A 22,523-nucleotide genomic window follows, 5' to 3' on the forward strand; every position below is an offset into this window, starting at 1 on the left:
AATCAAAATTTCCCACACATACTTCGCACACGTATAATATATTGATTTAGGAGTCCCGGTTGGGAGCCCGACGTTGGGATTGAGAAAAGCCCCGGGGCTCCCAAAATTCAGGGGCTCCCAAAATTGGGAGCCCGAGCCCCACATTGGACTTGCCCTTATCGGATTGAACTAGGGTCAGTCCAAACGTATCTCTTTCTTCTCGGAAAGATGTGGAGAATGATATGAGAAGATAGTGATGAATTTTCGTTGTCGTCGTTGATGTACATGAGAGACGACGAGAAGCAGTGAACATTGGAACCAAATATGGATCAGTCTTCGTCGGATCGATCCTGTCGCCACCGCAGTTTTGATCAATTCTTGGTGGTAACTTTTTATTATAAACAGGCGAAGGGAGTACCCTTCGCCGGAGAAGCAACGACACTCTGAAAGTTTTACAGAAAAGCTGTTAAATTGAAATGGAGTTTTACAGAAAAACGGCTAAATTCTAAAAAGACATAAAATTAACATGGTTGTTGAATAGGTAGAAAAGAGGCAAATTTCAAAATTTCCAATTGCTCTCACGAATCCTAAGCCCTTCGGCCTTGCTCAAAAGAAAAAGGAAGGCAGACACATTAAAAATTTACATTTACATAGGTCTCCTCTCCCATCTTTCCTCCAATTCAATCTAGACAGTACGAAGATGATGAAACTAGAACAATGTTCAATGTCGCGCCTCCCGGAGGAAATCATAACTACCATCTTAGCGATGTTACCAGTCAAATCTATCTACCGATTTAAGTCAGTTTCCAAGATCTGGCACTCTCTCTTCTCTAACCCTAATTTTATTAAACTTCACTGTAATCATGCTATTGAACAAGACAAATTTATGCTCATTATCACCCACTCTAATAGATTATACACCATAGAGCATAATTCATTGGCATCTAACTTATCTCTTCAAATAGATGATCACCCGTTCATCTCTCTACTACCATATTTTATGTTTTTGGGCTCCTGTGATGGTTTAGTTTCCTTCTTTGGTAATAAAATTTACCTTTGGAACCCGTCTACTGATGAATTGAAATCAATACCCGGGACGCCATATTTCAATGAAAATAAGGAGGAGAAATTAAAAGATTTAGATAATACCAAGAATTGGTTTGGGTTGGGTTATGATTGCAAGCTAGATGATTACAAGATTCTGAGGATTGTAAGACGAGTCAAAGATGATTTTAGTTATGTCATGCTTTACTCTTTAAGCTCTAATTCGTGGAAATTCATGGATACTATTCCTTACAAAATCATTGGTGCAGAACCTGGTGTCCTTATTAATGGAGCTCTTCATTGGAAAACAAAAGCTCCAGTTGCCGGGAGATGGAGGCGAGCCACCTATTATGCTATACTTCGTTTTGATTTAGTTGATGAGACATTCATGGAAGTTCCTATACCAAAACATCTGAGTGAGAAATTCTGGACAAGAGGCGTAAAAATTGGTGTTGTAGATGATTGTCTTTGTATATTTGATACTACTTTGACGGTTCATACTGAAGTATGGGTAATGAAGGAGCATGGGGTGAGCGAGTCTTGGACTAAATTCTTCACTATTACCGAAGATAATGTTATTCCATCAATTTTTACAATGAAGCCAATAAAGTTTTTCAAACATGGTGATGTGTTATTGGAGAAAGATTATAGGGAAATAATTTTATACGATCCAAAACAGAAAAAAGCTCCGGTTCATAAGCTAAGGGCAACCTCAAACCGTTTTGAAGCAGTTACTTGTGTTAGTAGTTTAGTTTCACTAAATTCTGGAATTTATTTGAAGCAAGAACTAGACAACGTGAGCCAAAGGAACCCACGAAGAAACTTAAATCTACACGGACCTGTGTTATTTTTTGTTGATTATTAGTTTTTAAATCCTTGGTAATAGCTTTTGTTCCGGCATTTTATGCCCAAATTTTCAGTTTATGTCCTAATTAACTAGACAGTAAGTTTTACTTGTTGTGGTCCAATATTTAATCTTGATTTCAGTATATGTTATGATCCTACTGGAAAAGGATATATTTTGGTGGAATGTGAATTTATATTGTCAATTTGATATCATGTAGGGGTTTTCTTCACAATGTTATTTGTTATAAAACGTTGAGAAGCCAGCTCCTTTGGAAACTGTTCTGTAATGGCAGTAATTCGAAAGTCTCATTTTCTAAGTCTATTTTACCTTCAAAAAGTGAGATATGGATGACGATCAAGAAGGAAAAGAAAGAAAAGAAGAAGGAGATACCAGATGATTCTGATCAAGCAGTATTACAACCATCTGCTCCTTCTCTTCTACATTCTTCACCCCAAAGCGTTCCAAATGCCCAGGAGTTTGCATCATAGGTGGAAGAATTTATGATTATGAGAATGCGAAATGTTGTCACCAGGTATATTTTTTTTATACCCACAACCCACATTAAGGATTTTGATTAATTCTATGTTTTTTGTTGGATTTTGTGTTCGGGGTTTTGTTTGTAATCTTTCATTTCATTATTTGTTGTGCCAGCGAAAAACTATGGACTTTGTAGCGACATGCCAGAACCTAAAAAGTATCAAACCTTGCACTATTAGTTTCTGTCACAATGCCTCTTGTATAGGTCAGGTCCTTGTTTTGGTTCCGATTATTTGGTTCCTTTGTGTTTTTTCTCCAATTTTCTTGGGGTTCCTTTTTTTATTTGGTTTTGATTACTTTAGGTGTATTCTTTTTTTCCTTCTTTTTGATTTAGATATGGAGAAAAAGCTTAAGAAGTAGCATTGTTGGATGAGTGGGAGTGCCTTAAACGTAAAGGAACCTGCAACTGCAGTTTTTGCATGTAAGTAATGTTGTTCCTAAAGATTAGAAATAAAAAAGATCTTAATTTATATACTTAAAATTTTTGGAACATTTTCTTTTAGGGAGAAAAAAGGCCGTAAACGCACAGGTATTTTAGTACATGCTGCCAAGGGGAACGGGTTTTCTTTGTTTTCCCAAATGCTGCTCCAAAAGAGTAATCTGCTTCAACTAAGGTTTAGTATAATTTCTTTAATAGGTACAGATAGTGGTTATCTGCATATTTTTGTGTTAATGGGGTTTTTCAAATTCAATATGTTCACTCGATATGTTTATATTTGCATTGTTGCTTTTGACGTGGTGATATAGTTGCAGCGAGTAAATGTGGAGAGAAAGGTAACACGAATAAGGTACCTAAAAGCATGCAAAAAATTTTAAGAGAGCAACATAAATAGTGATAACAATAGTGACAATGTGGGTGAAGAGATTAACGGATGACCATTATGACCACATAGGAAAGGATGAGGATGAAAAAGATGACGGTATTAAGATGAAGAAGTTAAAGAATCTCAAATCCCCAAAGAACCTATAGAAAAGCTGATATCCCATTGCCTCAAGGTGTTAATCTGAAAACTGTTGCAGGCGTTGACATCCCTTCTGAAGATATGGGACATGCTCTGCAATTCTTAGAATTCTGCAATGCTTTTGGACAAGCTAAGGTGAATTCTGTTTTGCTTCTCTTTTTTGAAGTACTCAACTTTCAAACAGAACTTTCTGCATCTAATTGAAATGAATTATAATCTGATTCAGTGATTCTAGTATGTCATCCAAAACTGGGAATAAAATGTTTGGAAAGTTATGTTTTCTTGAATATAACATAACTGGTGTCATCCAGATAGGTTCAAAATTGAAGTTTTTGTAAAAAAAATTGTTCCAAGATTATAAAAGGAGTCGGCTTTATTATCTTTATCTTATAAAGGGAGTCGGCTTTATTATCCTTTAATAGTTTACTTATGCAACTCGGACTTACCACTATAGAACCTGGACATAGCTATTGGTACAGATATCCAAAACCTATACTGCTCTACCAGATACCAGACACATTGAGGGGAAAACGGCCACAATGGGATAAAATTGTACACATATTTTCTTGTTTAGTTATTAACTTATTATGTCCTTTACCTTTACTTGCAACTTTTACTTTTATTTCACTTTTGTAATAGCCATTGTTACATTATGTTCACAAATCACAAGGCATTAAACTGGAATTGTATTTTGTTATCCCTGCATGATTTGTTCTAGTCTACCAAATGTTCACATGTATGTCTGCTGAAGTTACTATGACTCTATGAGTATACAGTACAAGTAGCGCACGGTTTGATTGTTTGATGTCATGAAGATTTTCGAAAAGAGCTATCCATTTTAAATACTAGATTTTCTTTACACTACACTTTACAATGATACAATGATTTGCACGAAACTTGCTCAAAGCAAGTGTCTGTGATGTGAATAATCCGAGCTTGAGCCAAGCTCAAGCTTGGTTTTCATCTTTGAGCTTGGAATTCGTCTTTGAGTTTCATCTTGAGCTTGGTTTTCATCTTTGAGCTTGGAATTCGTCTTTGAGTTTCATCTTGATACTAGAAATCGATTCTTGTACTATTATGACCATACTTCATCTTATTATTCTTTAGGTTCTCGATTTGAAGAAAGGCCATCCTGAATCAATTCTTCATGGATTAACTGGGTGCAGTAAGCTACGAGGACAAAACTTGTCGGTCATTTAGTTTCATATCCAGGTTCTGACTTTGATACATAAAGACCTCTGTGTAGAGTATAAATCTCCGCTATTTGATTTTTCTTTTGGAATTGCTTCTCTTAAATGTTATAGAAAATAATTCTTTCTGTTTTCTTTGTTCATTTTCCCTTGAGGTCTACATTAAGTCCATCAAGTAGTGGAACTTTCGGGAAGTGTGCCGCAGAGTTCAACTGTCCATTAAAAGATTCGTCTTCACGAAAGCTTAGACTCTTCAATCTACGTAAGCAGAAGTGATGAAGCTTCTTACTTTGCTCATTTACTTGGCTCTTCTTATATGACTATTTTTAATTCCAGAGTCGTGAGGAATTGGATTGATAAACACACTATGTTCACACTTCGAAAACTTATAAAAGTAGGTTTTAAAACCCATATTTCTTTCAAGCAAGAACTAGACAATGTTATCCAAACGCAGCTAGAAAAAAGCTCTGGTTCATAAGCGAAGGGCAATCTAAGGCGATTTTGAAGCAGTGTGTTGTTTTAGTAATTTATTTGAAGCAAGAACTAGACAACGTTATCCAAACGAAGCTAGGAAGAAACTTACCAAGACAAATCTACAAAGACACCTGTGTTATTTTTTGCCGACCATTAGGTTCTAAATTCTTGGTTATAGTTTTTGTTCGGGTATCTTATGCCCAAAATTTCAGATGATGTCCTAACTGACTAGGCAGTAAGTTTTAGTTGTTTTAATTCAGTATTTAATCTTGATTTCAGCGTATGTTCTGACCCTGCTGGAAAGGGATATATTTTGTAATTGTATTTTGGTGAAATGAAAATTTATATTATCAATTTGATATAGTGTCCGATTTTTCTTCATATTGTTATTTGTAAAACGTTGAGAAGCCAGTTCTATGGAAACTGTACTGTAATGGCAGTAACTGGAAAGTCTCTTCTTCTAAGTCTATTATACCTTCAAAAAGTGATATATGGAAGAAAATCAATCAAGAAGAAGGAAAAGAAGAATGAGATACCAAATGATTATGATCTAGCAGGATTACAACCATCTGCTCCTTTCTTCCACAATTGGCATCCCCCGAAGTGTTCCAAATCCCCGGAGTTCGTATCATAGGTTGAAGAATTTATCATCGGAGAACAGGAAATGTTGTCACCAGGTACATTTTTTTTTACTGTACCCACAAAACCCACATTAGGGATTCTCATTTTATGTTTTTTGTTGGCTTTTGTGTTCTGGGGTTTTCTTGTGCTCTTCAATTTCATTATTTGTAGTGCCGGCAAAAAACTATGGACTTTTCATTATTTGTAGCGCCGGCAAAAAACTATGGACTTTGTAGCGACCCGCAAGAACCAAAAAAAGTATTTAATGGGAGAGAGTGTAAGCTGAGTGTCATTTGTAGATAATGGATGTAAAGGAAGTGTTAGTAGTTAAAAGAATTTAAAAGTTTGTTAGGATTTGTTTGTTAGGAAGTTGTTATGTGTAACTTGTTAGTTTTATTTATATATATATAAGAAGGATATGATCAAGATACTCCAGAAATGGTGGACTAAATGTATCAAATATAGGTCAAGATACTCCAATTAAAGCTTCCTGACAGAAAGAAAATCTATATCCTCATCTATTCTTAAGTTATTCTTACTTATTAGCCTGTTTAATATTATTAACGGAGGGATTCTTGAAGAGCAGGGACGACACGATCTGGGTGAGAATTAGAAGACCATAGCTTGGAAGTAATGAAGAGTTCATCTCTAGATTTGATAGACAAAGTTGAAGTGCCTCAGAAATGGCATCTCCAAGGTTTTGCTCACTCAGGTAAATTTAAACTGTATCAAAGTGTCTATAACCAACCTCTATAGCTTTCACTAGTGCTAACCTTGAAGCATCAAAGTCTGCTAGATTGCTGTCAGCAGTTCCCATACCTATTACAGGTATCTTCCTACGGTCGCGGCGGAAACGCACTATTTTAAAACTGCTCCCAAGGAATTCTTTAAGAGATTCAACAGGAAGCTAGTTGCGGACTTCATTAATGGCGAAGATTATCAATTCACACTACTTGTAGAGCTTTTGTTTGTGCTTGAAGTTTAGGGTTCTGCGTACTTTTTAGGGGTTTTGGGAGTTCGAAATGAAGAGGATTGTCAATATTATTGTTCATTTCAACCGCGAGTGGAAGGATTATGTGAGAATTGAAGTGAGCCCTTTTGATTATATTAGGGGAGAAATTATCCTCATTCCAAACATTCAAGTTCATTTTTCAAAAAATTCACATTGCTTCCTCTCATAGATAAAGAGGTGCAATATTGGGGCTAGAAGGGGGGGTATTACGATTGAAATTTTGTCGATTCTAGAGAGTGACGATCGTGTTGGTGCATTTGAGATAGAACGGATTCTGATTATAGACGATATGGGGTTGAATACCATATTTGAGGTTGCAATCCAGCATGATTATCCACAAAGTGTCATATTTACCTTTACATAGACTAAATTGAATCTCCTCCACCACCAACAGCCACCTAGGAAAAAAAATTAAGACTGATTAGGGGAACTCGATGTAGTCTAGCAGGGGAGTTCGAAGACGTAAACAAGTTATTACAAAGAGATGGAAAAAAAGGGAAAACAGTGAAGTGATTGATCTTGTTGATATGCTTGATAAGAATGCAAAAAATGGGTTGGAAAGGAAATGAAACAAGGGACTAAATGGGTTGGAACAACATTTTTGAATAAGATCCTAAACTTCAGAAAAAGAGACAGATGTTTGTTAAACATATGTTCGTGTGGCTACGACCTTTCCCTTCTGTACTTCACATACCTTAGTTTCGGTCATCACTTTCCGTGTGGATTGTTGTGAAAACACCATTAACATAGGGTAAAGTTCTCTCAACTTTAGATACTTCTGGAATTCTACAAGGCCCGCCTATAATTTCCCCGTGTTAATGTCCATAATAGCTCAAATAAAGGTATCGCTAGCTCGAATTCGAAAGTTCATTATTGAAGGAGATCAAAAGAAGCTCATTTCTCACTACACTCAAAATGTATCTAATGTGTCTATGGAGATTGAAATCGGTAAATACACGAGGGACATTAGGGGTAGGGCTGGAATCGGTCCAGGTCGGGCCGATCGGACTTATATTATTGATCGGGTTGGGCCGGTGGGGCTTTGAAACTCTCTCTCCATTCGACTTCTTGGGCTTAATCAGGCGGGCTATTTTAAAAATGATAGTGTTCAAAATCCGTCATACCTTTCGGGTTTTTCGAGTATCGGGCGGTCGGATAACGGGGTTTGACCAAGAAATAAGATTTTGAAATATTTCGATCCAAATGACCGAATATTTGCATTTGCACGGCTACCGAAATTTCTATTCACGTGCCTACTGAAATTTTCATCGAAATCAGAATTTAACTAAAGTTTGTCTTAACAATGCTTTGTTAAGGAAATAAATTTCGAAATATTTTGGTCGAAACGACTAAAATATTTCCATTTCCATGTGTCACTAAAATTATAACTGCAGCTGAAATTTCATTCATTCGTTTTCACCATTCAAGATAAGGGCACCTCGAGCGCCAACACACACACACACACATATATATTTAAAATATTTACAAAATAAAGTACATTTAATATCTTAGAATTTATTAATCATTGCTCCGATCACCACTAATATACAACCATCACTTCCGCCGTCCACGATCATACCTATATGTAGTAAAGTATATTAACTTACATGCTATGTACATTGGTATTATTGGCTAAATGAAGGAATTATTAAGCGGGTTATGTAGGACAAATATTAGAGAGAGAGACGAAATTTTAGTATCACTTTAAAACTTGAGCCCGACCCGTTTATATCACCGGGTCGGTCGGGCTTGACACGCTTTTGGATTTCGGGTGCCCGTGGGCTCTAATGAACTCGGGTGTCTACGACAGGTTTCAAGATCTCGATTTTTTTCTCAACCCTAATTATGAGTTGGAAGTGAACAAACCAAGTATCAAAATCACAAAGAAAATGGAAATTATGAAGTGACATGGTTACTGTTTGTGGGTCAGTTGGATCAAGGAAATTAAGTTTATTTCAGTAAACTTGGTGAGATTCGAGAATTTCAGGAGCCGAAATCAATCTTTATGGTTCAAAAGTGTTGGGGAAAAACGGGCACTTAAGCGCAGCGGAAAAAAGAGTTTTTCCCCTTTGTGTTAGTTACGAGGATAATACAGAAGAATATGTGGGAGCATAAACAAAGAACGGAAAGTAAATAAGACAACGATTTTTAACGTGGAAAACCTCCTCAACGTGAGAAGTAAAAACCACGGGACTTGTAGCCCAACCAAATCAACTATAATAAGCAAAGTAGTTACAGACTACGTCCACCCGAGACTCAGACTCTTCCCAAAAGAATCAATCTCAAACACGAAGAAACACGGAGAAACCCTCACAAGAAAGAACAAAAACAACCCAGAAATTTGCAGTCCGAAACGATCCTAAATTCACTAGGATTACGGAGATCAATCAACGATCCCTCCGTACAAATACTAGATGAATATGTCAAGAACAGTTCTGCCAAATTTCAGCTCAATCGAAGAAGAACTTACCGTCGGATTTTCCGAACAACGAAGACTGCGCGTGCTGAAAAAGTTCTTCCCTGCTCTTCTCGGCAACCTCCTTCTCTCCCTTCTTCTCTTATGCGTTTCTAATTGTGTTCTCCCCCTTTGGTGCTCCTCACACACATATAAATTAGGTTAAGGTAGTATTTATAGACTCCCCCTTAATCCTAATTCCACCGTCATAAGTAACCGACCCAAAGAAACTCGACTCGGGCCCGGGTTTGGTTTCCTAATCCAAACCCAACTAGGTTTCCTCACTAGGAGGAAAACCCAACAAACTCCCCCTCCGACTAGGTGGGAGAAACAACCGGCCTTGTTGTCCCCTTGACAGCCCTGGAAACAGCCAGCTCCGCTTTTCCTCGACAGTCCTGGACAGCCAGCCCCGCTGTCCCCAACAATTTTTTCATCGTATACATCTTATTGTTTCCTGTCTTCCAAGCAAATAACTGCTCTAGCTTCAACCACAACGAACGAGCATCAGTCTCATTCTCAATATGATGCAGCACATTGTCATCTATCCATTGCCTCATCAAACCACACGCTTGGCAATGTAGCAATGCCCACTGATCTTCAGTGGCCCGCTGATCTTCAGTCTTCTCATCAGGTTTCTTCTCATGAAACACCGGAGCGTGAAATTCTTTCACAAAGAGCAAGTCTTCCATCTTACTCTTCCATAGATGATAATTAGCACCATTCAAACTAATCATTCTACCCATATTTGCCATCACTAACACAAACAAACCAGTAACTGACGTTATCACAATCCAAAGAACTCTCTAACCTGGAGCTCTGATACCAGTTGTTGGAGAAAAACGGGCACTTAGGCGCAGCGGAAAAAAGAGTTTTTCCCCTTTGTGTTAGTTACGAGGATAGTACAGAAGAATATGTGGGAGCATAAACAAAGAACGGAAAGTAAATAAGACAACGATTTTTCAGCCTCCAAAACCATTGAGTTGTTATATAACTGTTCAATTAGTTTGTTAAACGACATAGTATCTGGATCAAAAAATTTCTCACCCATCTTTCTAAAAACTTCAATTGCTTCTATAAATCTCTCTTGAACACAAAACCCATCAACTATATCATTAAAAGCGTGTTCAATTTTGGAATTATCGACTAACACTTTAACGAGGATTCGATAAGTAGTGGATGAAGGAGTAAAAGTAACATTAGTGATCAATTGTTGATAATGTTTAGGAGCAGTATCAGTTTTCTTAATATCACAAGAAACACTAATGAGAAGATCATAAGGAACAATATAAGGTATAGCGTCTGCTTGAGTGAGGAAATAATGTAGAGAGAGAAAATCTACATAGTTATAACCGTGAAGAGGGAGGATTCGGTTATGAAGAGTGAGACGGTTACCGATTATAACTGAAACAATGTCTGGTGGTTTTGGGGCCTTAGGGTTTGTTTGAGGGAATAAAGAAAGACGAAGTGAGAGGAATGATGGAGGTAGACAGTGGTGGGTTTCCATATGAGCATCTTTTGGGGATTTACCAAAGTATGCATTAGGGTAATAATTTCGGAACCTCATGTAAGCATTGACTAAGAGTAGCATGTGGGACTTGTTCACGTTTCCACTTGAATCTCGAACCGTAACCAAACCATTGATAACTTTTTCTACCTCCGGAACAGAAATAATTTTGTTATATTTATTGTGAACTTCTTCTTTAATGTCATCGTATGGATTATGAACCTCAAACTCATCGAATTTAATTTGTTCAAGAGTTTCTTCTTCTTTTTCTAAAGAAAAAGGCGATGTGAAAAATAATTGATGAGGAAAAAGTTTATGATTCGAAATAACTAATTCTTCTCCCGGAATTATATACGGATTAAATAAATTGTCGGATATTGTGTTAAGCAATTGGATCTCTTCTTCCTTATCCATCTCATCGAAATTTTCTTCCTCCATTATTGAAAAACTATGATTTTTTTTTATCAAGAACTTCTCCTTCAATATCTTCGATCTTAGTGATTGAAGTAACTTCGGAAAATTGTCTTCTTGATTCAATTTTCGTTTCGACACATGGCAAATACTCATCGAGAGGAAGAAAACCATACCTGAGGATTCTTTTCAACGTCGTCCAATCGTCTATGAATTGTTTACCTTGGTCAATGAGTCTCCATTGCATTGCATTGAAATCTGCGTAGATTCTTTCGGACATATGTTGTTCAACCAAAAAAACCTTATCTTTGTCATGAACTTCTTGATTTTTGAACCAATCTTCCATGCATTGAATCCTGAAATTTATATGGAATTGACCTTCGAAGAGTGGAATTTTAGAAACTTGATGAATTTTTTTTTCATCCTTCCGATCCATATAAAATTGAATTGTATCTCTAATTGGATCCCAACATAAACGTGGAAAATTTTTCCAACATTCAAGAGGAGATGTATCCATCGATATTTTTATTGTATTTTTTTTTTTTTGTGAGAAAAAAAAATTTCCAGAATTTTGATGGCTCTGAATACCACTTGATGTAGACGCAGCGGAATTGAAATAAAAACAATAGAATAAACGAAGAACTGTAAAGAAAACGATAAATAAACTAAAACTTGATTAACTTCAATGTTTTTTCTCTTCAATATGAATATCAAAATAGACTAGACCTCCTTTTATAAGATAATAGACTTTCCTAGATAGACTCAAACTAGGATTCCTAAATAATAAAAATACTTAAAACATAGAAACTTCTAAATAAAAGAAATACCAATTTACGGTACTTCCTAATCCTATACTAACTAGGACCACTATTGTGGCCGACCGGGGCGTGGGCACGCATGGACGTGGGCCCACGTGTTATGCGCCTGCATCACAGACTCTTCCCAAAAGAATCAATCTCAAACACGAAGAAACACGGAGAAACCCTCACAAGAAATAATAAAAACAACCCAGAAATTTGCAGTCCGAAACAATCCTAAATTTACTAGGATTACGGCGATCAATCAACGATCCCTCCGTACAAATACTAGATGAATATGTCAAAACAGTTCTGCCAAATTTCAGCTCAATCGAAGAAGAAATCACCGTCGGATTTTCCGAACAACGAAGACTGCGCGTGCTGAAAAAGTTTGGCCCTGCTCTTCTCGGCAACCTCCTTCTCTCCCTTCTTCTCTTATGCGTTTCTAATTGTGTTCTCCCCCTTTGGTTCTCCTCACACACATCTAAATTAGGTTAAGGTAGTATTTATAGACTTCCCCTTAATCCTAATTCCACCGTCATAAGTAACCGACCCAAAGAAACTCGACTCGGACCCGGGTTTGGTTTCCTAATCCAAACCCAACTAGGTTACCCCACTAGGAGGAAAACCCAACAAAAAGCTTATGTCCCACAAGGTGTTTGGATTCAGACAGTTATCATTCAAGAACAGAAAATTAAGTTTACTTTCTAGTAAGCTTATGCCCAACAATCCAAGTTCTAACAACTTCTACGTTCGGTGCAAGAATGTTCCTCACGGTTGTTCAGTCGGAAATTGAACTAATAGAAGAAAAATCTGGGAACTCCTGCAAGAACGAAAACCTTTCAGAGTATTCATGAAGAAACAAAATCTGGTCTTGGTAGAGTGCAATTAGTTAGCATATAAAGGAGGTCTTGGTCTGGTTAACCTTCTCTGTCAAGTTTTATTCCAAGGAGTACATACAAGCACTGCCGAAGAAGAAGAAAGGTAAGTAGCAAAAAGATGACAGGAATGATTTTTCTAGCACCCATTTGGTTCTTTGATTCAACACCTTCAAGTCATATACTCTATATTTGATCGAAATTCTTAAAGAATTAAATGTGGATAGTCATTGTGAATGATTTTGGTTGGGACTTAGGAGCATGCCTCTAATTTTATGAAGAGATAAAATAATTATTTTCTAATTTTGTCACAGAGTGTTTGGTTTCAATACAAAGATTTGCTCTAAGTCAGGCATGTAGTGATTAGTTCAATTTGAACTTATCTAATTCTATTGTTATTATTAAAGTACATGAGGGCACGGATAGTTATATCAATCAACATTCAACGAAATTATCGAAGAAATCAAATGAACATCAAGTTGTCATACCAAGAAATGTAATAATGAAGAAATCAAACTGAACGATATGAGTACTAAACCCTAGAACTTGTTATTTTCAATTTGATAGGTTATTTTGGAAACAAATATTATGAGAAAAAAGAAAAAGGAAATATGTTATTTTATTTCTAAAGTTGTGTTGTGCAAGAAATAGTTGTTTTATATAGGTTATTTTATTTCTAAACCCGAGAATCTTTCGTTTTTCTTTATATAACTTATTTTTCTTAGATAGGTTATTTTATTTTTAAGAAGGATTATATTGTAATATAAGGGAAGGGCTTCTAGACAATATACATAATTAAATAAGGATGTTTGTCCCAGTCAGCATTTTTCCTTCTGTTTTATATAATAGATAATAGATATTGTAATGTTAAATTGATCAAAGAAAATAAAACTATTTAGCATTTTAGCCTAATCATTTTGGAAAACCTATACATTGTAGATGTATGTATATTTATCAGAGAGAAAATTTCTATGTCAACATTTTATTGTATTGTACAATGTAAAAATTGAGGCATTTTGATTTAAAAAGACTTGAATTTAGTTCATTTTTTCATTATTATACAAGACAATGTTAATCAATAATCATCTTATTTAGCTTAAGTTATTTTATATTCGGTATCACTACAACTATCATTATTATATGTATCAATATTGGTATCACTATTTTGTGTTTGGTATCACTACAATTACAATTATTAATTGTTATATAGGAATTGGTATCAATATATTATATGTTAGTATGTACTTGTTATATTCGGTATCAACACCCGCAAGAGCGAGGTTGGAAATTACCATGAAATTTGGTTTCTACATAAACAGAATATTTGAAATTTTCTTAAATTGTTTTCTCGGTTCTTCTGTCTAAACAATATGAAGGTGTCAATGTTGGAAATATTGGAAAGATCAACGGATTTATCGAACGGAAATAACTTTCTTTGTTGTGTCGTGGTATGGAGGTCACTGCCTTGAAAGTGATTTCGGAGTAACCTTGGTGCAAATTACTGTTTCCGTTCACTCCCCAAAGATTGACCGCAACTTACCGCCTCTATCTGCACTGACAGAGATAGTAATGGAGATTATAGAACTCGAAGCTTAAGCAGATAGAGAGAGGAAGATAGCCGAAATTGAGTTGTGTGTATTCTCTCTTGATTTTGGCCAGTATATATAGTCTCTGAGAAAACCCTAACCGCATAGGAAACGTGGTAGAGAAGTTAAGAGGGTTGGAGATAAACTCGGAGACTAATTGGATTAACCTACGAAATCAGTCAGAGATATACTCAAACTGATGCAGGGGCACCCGGCGTGGAGGCTTTTTCCATGACTAAACCGGGCCAAGGGCTAACCGGCCATGGAGAATAGTTTTAGGAAGTCCCAATTTTAGTATGATTATTAGAGAATTTAGGTTTAGGAAATTATGTTATTTTAGTATTTCCAATAATTGGAAAGGTCCAGATTTGAGTCTAGTTATTTAGGAAGTTGTAGCATTTTAATTATTTAGGAAAGTCTAATTCAAGTCTATCTAGGAAAGTCCAGAATCCTATAAAAGGATATCTTGTTTGTCCATTATTCTCAAGTTGAAGAGAAACCCCATTGAAGTTTAATAAAGTTTTAAGTATTTAGAGTTATTTCATCATTATTTTATCGTTCTTTGTTTAATTTTATCGTCTTCTTTAATTTCCGCTGCGTTCTACATCATGTGGTATTCAGAGCCACCAAAATTTTGGGCTAATGATTCTGGAATTTTTTTTCCAGACCAGTTAAATTCATATCAATCGTATTCTATTCGTCAAGATGATTATATTCAATCTAATTATACTCATCAAGAGATAACGAATCAATGCTCATGTTCATCATGTTTATATGTGAATAACGACTCGTACAATTATCATTGGAATCCGGGAGAAATCGCACGAGAAAATCCTCCACAACCGTCACCACCACCAGTGTTTTCTGCACCATCTCCTCCGTCTTATTATTATCCGACACCATCTTCACCACCACCACCTCCGTACTCTTATTATACACCATCACCTCCATCTTATTACTATCCAACAACAGAACCACCACCGTATTCACCACCACTACCATCTTTTCTTGACAGTTATCTTCAACTACAATCAACTATTTTGAGAGATTTAGGGTTTGATCATTCCAACGATACGTTCACTGAAGTAATACGTCAGCAATCTTCCTCGTCTACTTTAGCCTTCAATCAGGAAGAAGATGTGAGAAATTATTCAATTGATACAACTACTAGGACTGACGATATGAATCGATATGCTAGCATATTAACTAAAGAAGATGAACCCAATGTTATTACAGAAGGAGTTGAAGATGATGACAACGAAGTAGTCGAAGTCGAAGTCGAAGAAGAAGAAGTTGAAGGAGTTGATTCCAACTATAAAGAAGTAATAAAAGAGGGTGATTTCATTGATATTAAACAAGAAATTCACATCAATACTCTTTCACTGTTAGAGAACGAAATTTGTATGGAACCTCTACCACTATCTGACGATTACATGGATTGTGATTCCGCACCACCAACACTTTTGCGGCAATTTGCGTCTTTGTCCGACAAAAACGTAATTAATGATACGAAGAAAGAGGGTGTTATGTTGATGAATTATTCGATTACAGAATTAATAGAACGAGATTTAACGGCGTTTGACACGTTGGACAACATACTCTCTTCTAATACGTTACAATCCCTAAAACAACAATCACGTTGGACAACGATCATTGACATAGATGGGACTGCAGAACAGAATCAGGAAGGAATAGATTACTACGACCATCCCATTGATACTCTACTGGAAAAAGGAATTGAACCATACCCATCTCTTTATCACAGACAAGCACTTGAAGATAAATATGATGGGTGGTTGAGCAATAAGATAATAGAGTTAAAGGACTTCAGTAATTATGCTTATACTTGCTTCGAAGCTTGTGGCGATACAGTTAAGTATTTGATCACCTTCAATGAGCCTCATGAGTTTGCAATTCAAGGTTATAACAATGGAATTCAAGCTCTGGGAGGTGCTCCATTGTCCGTTATTTGTTATATAAAAAAGGAAAATCGTCAAGTGAACCATATATTGTTGCTCACAATATATTGTTATCTCATGCTAAAGCATACCATACTTACCAACCCTATTTCGAGAAAAGTCAGAAAGGCAAAATTGGAATAGCTCTTTGCAAATGGTATGAATCGGTAACTGATGCTGATAAAGATAAAGATGTCGCATACAGAGCGTTGGTTTTCGTGCTTGGATGGTTCTTTGTTTCATTTTATTTTGGCGAATATCCACTTTCAGTGCAGAGTCTTGTTGGTGACAAGGTATTAACTCAGGGATTTCATAAGTTGACTTATTATGGTATATTTTTATTCTATAAACTTCATGACGATGAACGTGGGAAGGCAGATTTTGACTGTCATATCCACACTAATCGTCTCCACTTAATTGAAGTTGGTTACGTTTATACTTTGGCTCTTGATGACGAAAGTTTTTCAGAGGGCAAGATGGATGTTCTTCGTTCACTGAAGTTAATTTTGCGACAATCATTGTCATATGAGATTGAGTACGAGGTTGGCGATGTCTTCCTCGATCTACTAGATGACGGGAGATGTAGAAATTTGTTGGAAGATTATTTCTCACGATCGATCTTTCGAAATTCCTTGCAATATGAGATTGCAGCTAATGCTATAAGCCATAATGGTGTCTTTTGGTTTTCATGTACCTTTCGTGCAAAGTGGGAATTACGAATTGCCATGGCGGAATTCAGCGTATACGGGCGGCTCACATTATTTTCTTCGTCGAAACGGTTCGGGACGAACCTCGTGGGAGAAGGGGAAGCTGATGCAGGGGCACCCGGCGTGGAGGCTTTTTCCATGACCAAACCGGGCCAAGGGCTAACCGGCCATGGAGAATAGTTTTAGGAAGTCCCAATTTTAGTATGATTATTAGAGAATTTAGGTTTAGGAAATTATGTTATTTTAGTATTTCCAATAATTGGAAAGGTCCAGATTTGAGTCTAGTTATTTAGGAAGTTGTAGCATTTTAATTATTTAGGAAAGTCTAATTCAAGTCTATCTAGGAAAGTCCAGAATCCTATAAAAGGATATCTTGTTTGTCCATTATTCTCAAGTTGAAGAGAAACCCCATTGAAGTTTAATAAAGTTTTAAGTATTTAGAGTTATTTCATCGTTATTTTATCGTTCTTTGTTTAATTTTATCGTCTTCTTTAATTTCCGCTGCGTTCTACATCACAAACACTGATTAGGTTAATCCCACCGACTTAGTCAAAATCCGAGATTAAGTGAAACTACTCTTTATGGCAAAAGTGTCTTTTCACTATAAGCTCCTAAGCTTCCTGATGTGACACTAAAATGTCACATTTGGAGAGCCTAACTTAGACTAACTATTCCTTTTCGAGTGTTATCAATAATATTTTATGTGTTTTTCATGTTAGGTACCTATTTTGGAGTTAAGCATGTGATTCCGAATAAAATGAGCGAATTATCACTATCATTTCATGTGCCGAAAATGAGAGAAAAAGACTTCAAGCAAATCAAATAACAAGTATAGTCAATGACGAGTCCGACGGTGAAAACGGTATTCAATTCGGAGTTCGGACGGGGAAGATGTGGAAGAAAGAAGTCCGAGGGTATTCTAGTCCTTTGTAAGAATTTGAAGATGTAGAGACAAGGATGGAGGCACTCTCTTGGTTTCTAAATCAAAGCCCAAAACCAAGTCCAAGCCCAAGAGATATTAAGAGAAGAAGAATTGGGTAGAGATTTTATAGGCACCCATTTGTGGTCTAAAGACTTAGTCAAGTTTGACTAAGTCTAGGGTTTGACTCAAGTTAGAGTAAGGGGTCAAAGGCTACTATTGATCATCTTCTTCATTCATCAACCAAGCAAGGGGGAGAGAGAAGGTGGCTAGGGTTTGAGAGTTCATCAACTTTCTAGGGTTTCAAGGTTTGAAAGAAGGTTTGAAGGCTAGAGAGAGAGCAAGAGAGAAGGAGGGTGCCGGCCCACAAGAGCTCGGACGTGGGAGCACGGGAACGGCAGTGCAAGAGTTACTCGGACGCGGCTGCAGGCATCATCGGGTACGAGCAGCAGCTCGGAACTGCTGCAAGCAAACTCGCGACAGCAGCAGCTGCTCGGAACAGCAGCAGCTGCTCGGAGGAACTTGCTCGGACGCGACCTGCTGCTCGGAACAGCAGCCCGAGCTGCTCCAAGGACGCGGCTGTTGCACACTCGGAACGACACTTGCTCGGGTTGCTCGAACGTGCATGTGCCGGCTCGGAATAGTCATATTTGCTCGGATCTAGGGTTTGGCCGGAAATGTGTCAAACTTTGATCGGATTTTTTTAGACTTTCCGACAACTTTCTTGATTCGAAACCATAGGGCTTTTACTCCCCATGTCTTGATCTATCTTCCCATGTAGTTTGATTTGATTTTGGGGGAAAAATCTCTAGAGAGAGAAAGCTTGATGAAGCTTTAATGGTGGATGTTCTTGAGATGGAGAAGATGATGATGAGTACTATGGGGAAATCTGATTTTTACTCGGGGACACCCATGTATACGCTGGATCCATCGTTCATCTCCTGGAAGGTCTGAAACATCTCTCTGTTTGCACACATATGTCTATAAGCTCCTGTGTCCAGCACCCATTCATGTTTGCTTTCCACCAGACAGGTCCCAGCTACTGCGGCAATGATTTCTTCAGGCTCAGCAATATTCAGCACAGCAGTATTAGTGTTTGAGCTCTGGTCCTTCCTCTGTTTGCACTGGAATGCCTTATGTCTTGGTTTTCCACAGACATAGCACAGACCCTTCGATTTCTGGATTTTTGAGTTAGACTTGACTTCTCCTGTCTTACTCTTTCCAGACTTCTTCTTCTTCTTATTAGTTTTTTACCTGTCTTTGTTTCCAAAGTGAACAGATTCAACCAAGTTAGCAGTAGAAAAATTCAAAGAGAGGTTAGAAAATTTATCCTTGAGGCGATTTGCCTTTTCAGTCCTCATGTAACCGATCAACTCCTGAAGGGACATGTCCTTAATCTTGGGCTTCAGATGGTTCCTGTAGTCACTCTAGGATTGGGGAAACTTCTCCAGCAGAACATTAGCTTGAAGGATTTCGCACATCTTCATACCTTCAGCAACCAGGTTCTCATAGACATGAACCTGATCCATGATTGAGGAATCATCGTTGATCTAGAACTGCAACCACTTTCCCACGATGTACTTCTTCCTTCGAGCATCATCAGCACCTTATGTCTTTTCAAGTGTATCCCAGATATCCTTTGCAGATTTGTAGTTGATAAACAAGTCGAATAACTTGTTATCCATATGATTCAGCAAATGTCCTCGAATGATTTTGTTGTCTTTCTGTTGTTTGACAACATCACCGTTCGAAGTAGAAGACCTATCCTTAACAAGAGTAATATCGATGTCGATTGAAAAACCAGTGGATAAATTTTTGAACAGAATATAATCAACTTTGAGTTGTTCGAAGAAAATAAGCAGCTTCTGTGACCACCTCTTGTAGTTAGTTCCATCAAGAGGGATCATCTTTGACAAATCAGGTAGGGTTTTGAGATTAACAGTAGCCATTGATCAAAAATCACTTTCAAATTGTTGGAAATATTGGAAAGATAGATGGATTTATCGAACAGTAATAACTTTCTTTGTTGTGTCGTGGTATGGAGACCACTGCCTTGAAAGTGATTTCGGAGTAACCTTGGTGCACATTACTGTTTCCGTTCACTCCCCAAGGATTGACCACAGTTTACCGCCTCTGTCTGCACTGACAGAGATAGTAATGGAGATTGTAGAACTCGAAGCTTAAGCAGATAGAGAGAGGAAGATAGCCGAAATTGAGTTGTGTGTTTTCTCTCTTGATTTTGGCCAGTATATATAGCCTATGAGAAAACCTTAACCGCCTGTGGTAGAGAAGTTAAGAGGGTTGGAGATAAACTCGGAGACTAATTCGACAAACCTACAAAATCAGTTGGAGATATACTCAAACACTGGTTAGATTAATCCCACCGACTTAGTCAAAATTCGAGTATAAGTGAAACTACTCATCGTGGCAAAATAGTCTTTTCACTATAAGCTCTTAAGCTCCCGAGCACCCAAGCACCCGGGCACCCAGGCACACGGGCTCACGAGCCAAGGCCCAAAGGCCTATAAGCCAAAATATCCCAAATAGTCAAAGAGCTCAAATGACTAAAAGCCCAAATGCCCCACATGTGTGCGCGCGTGTGTGGGAGCCTTCTCTACTCTACCATGTTCTTTACAATGAGTTGTCAAGCAACTTATTATAAAGCACCTTTAGTTTCACTAGTTGGAAGATGTGGGACATTAATTGTCTGGAGAAAGAAAGCTTTGAATGCCATCTTCCCTCTAGAGGTGGACCCCACCCATGTGCTAACTAGAAGACAAATAGTCTTGACTAGTAGTAAGTGGGTGAGGCTCACTTTCAATTAATTATAAGATGGTAATGGGCCCAACCAAGGAATCGCCCAAATGGGCCCAACCATGATACAAACCCAACAGTCGAAAGTATTTCACTTTCACAATCTTTATTTATGTAATATTTGTAAATACATGTCGACTATATATGTTGTTTTAACGATGATGTGGATGATGTGCTAGAGAGACAAAGTTAGTGGCGTCAAAGCAAGAAATGTGGAGTTCACTAAGCTGATTGTTGATTATCAACGTAAGGTCCGGGAAAGTTCTGATTCTTTGCAAGTCGCTGAGGATATTTCATGAAAGTTAACTATGGAGGTTGGTACTATTTTGAGTGAGTATGTGACACCGTATTCTCTTTGCATTATAGGTTCAGGTTGCCCACGGTTTCCTCTTCTACCCTACCTGCATGGGCTTTAGCAGATCAAATTTAACTGACTACTTTTAAGATATCTCTTTAGTTTCATTTTGATCGCACTGTATAGCTCGTTTATCTTTGTGATCTGATTGAACAAAAAAAAAAAGCATTTTAGCCTAATCAATTTGGAAAACCTATACATAGCACATGTATGTATAGGTATCAGAGAAATTTTTTGTGTTAATATTTTATTGTATTGTACGATGTAAAAATTCACGCATTTAATGAATCAAAAAGAGTTGAATTTTGTTCATTTTCATTATTATATCATGCAATGTTAATCAATAAGCTTAAGTTATATTATATTCAGTATCACTACAATTATCATTATTAACCGTTATATAGGAATTGGTATCAATATGTTATATGTTAGTATGTTATTGTTATATTCGGTATCAGCTTCCGAAAGAGCAAGTTTTGAAATCACTATGAACTTTGGATCTGCACAAACTTAATATTTGAAATTTTCATATACATAAGAAAACAAAAATTACCTTGCCACATAGAAATTAAGTGTCCATATATTTTTAAAATAACTAAATAGTTTTTTACAAAAATTATCATGCCACATAAGTAAACAAAACAATTTTAGAGATTAAATCGAGGGATATACAAAAACTAAAGGGTCTCAATAGTGTCATCTAGGAAAGAGAATCTCAATTGAGACTTAATCCGTAGGACAAATAGAGTTTTATTTAGTTATTGCGGAGGTTTTTCTTATTGCAGAGGTTTTTCTTCACTCGTTATGATAGATTAGGGCACAACGAATAAAAGTACATGACGTCATTATTCCTCTTCGATGAGGAGTTTGAGCAGTGCTCAAACAATGTGCCTTTGGAAGGGGAGAAGGCAGATTCCTTCATTAGAGACCTCCATCGTCAACTTGAAACCTTTAAAGTTCAAGTTTATGCCTAATCGTTTTAGCCTAATCGTTTTGGAAAACCCATACATAGTAGATGTATGTACAGGTAGGTATAAGAGAAAAAAATTTATGTTAACATTGTATTGTATTGTAAAATATAAAAGTTCAAGCATTTTATGATTTAAAAAGACTTTAATTTTATTCATATTTCCATTATTATATCATCTAATGTTAATAATTAATCATTTTATTTAGCTTAAGTTATATTCGGTATCACTACAATTATCATTATTAATTGTTATATTGGAGTTGGTATCGATATGTTAAATATTAGTATGTTTTTGTTATATTCGGTATCACTACAATTATCATTATTAATTGTTATATAGGAATTGGTATCAATATGTTAAATGTTAGTATGTTATTGTTATGTTTGGTATCTGCTTCCGGAAGAGCGAGTTTGGAAATTACCATGAACTTTGGTATCTGCATAAACAAAATATTTGTAACTTTCATGCACGTAACATATTTTTAATATATATATATATATAT

The 22,523-nt window shown here is 36.7% G+C and overlaps 1 protein-coding gene across 5 annotated transcripts; it reads left to right on the top strand.

Moving 5' to 3' along the window:
• The first annotated feature begins 213 nt into the window (after positions 1–213).
• On the top strand, positions 214–13,081 carry LOC147557661 (F-box/kelch-repeat protein At3g06240-like). Of its 5 annotated transcripts, XR_015234128.1 has the most exons (6): positions 214–1,902; positions 2,088–2,402; positions 2,522–2,612; positions 2,742–2,828; positions 2,911–3,504; positions 4,477–5,387. XR_015234128.1 is itself a non-coding variant. In XM_086658772.1 (2 exons), the coding sequence occupies exons 1-2, from the start codon at positions 680–682 to the stop codon at positions 2,208–2,210; spliced, it is 876 nt and encodes a 291-aa protein (XP_086514898.1). In that variant the 5' UTR covers positions 532–679; the 3' UTR covers positions 2,211–2,279. The 5 variants fall into 5 exon arrangements, 1 of the variants encoding a protein (XP_086514898.1); XR_015234127.1 differs by having other exon boundaries at positions 214–2,402; positions 2,911–4,358; positions 4,410–5,387; XR_015234129.1 differs by lacking the exons at positions 214–1,902; positions 2,088–2,402; positions 2,522–2,612; positions 2,742–2,828 and adding exons at positions 8,309–8,682; positions 12,474–13,081 and having other exon boundaries at positions 3,240–4,358; positions 4,410–5,354.
• Positions 13,082–22,523: the final 9,442 nt, after the last annotated feature.

Source organism: Eschscholzia californica, unplaced genomic scaffold, assembly GCF_041429995.1.
Source record: "Eschscholzia californica isolate CP2 unplaced genomic scaffold, dmEscCali1.0.p SCAF_2, whole genome shotgun sequence".
NCBI lineage: Eukaryota > Viridiplantae > Streptophyta > Magnoliopsida > Ranunculales > Papaveraceae > Eschscholzia > Eschscholzia californica.

Bases quoted from the DNA above. Each gene is read 5' to 3' on its own strand.
- LOC147557661 (XM_086658772.1), top strand. From the start codon at position 680: ATGATGAAACTAGAACAATGTTCAATGTCGCGCCTCCCGGAGGAAATC.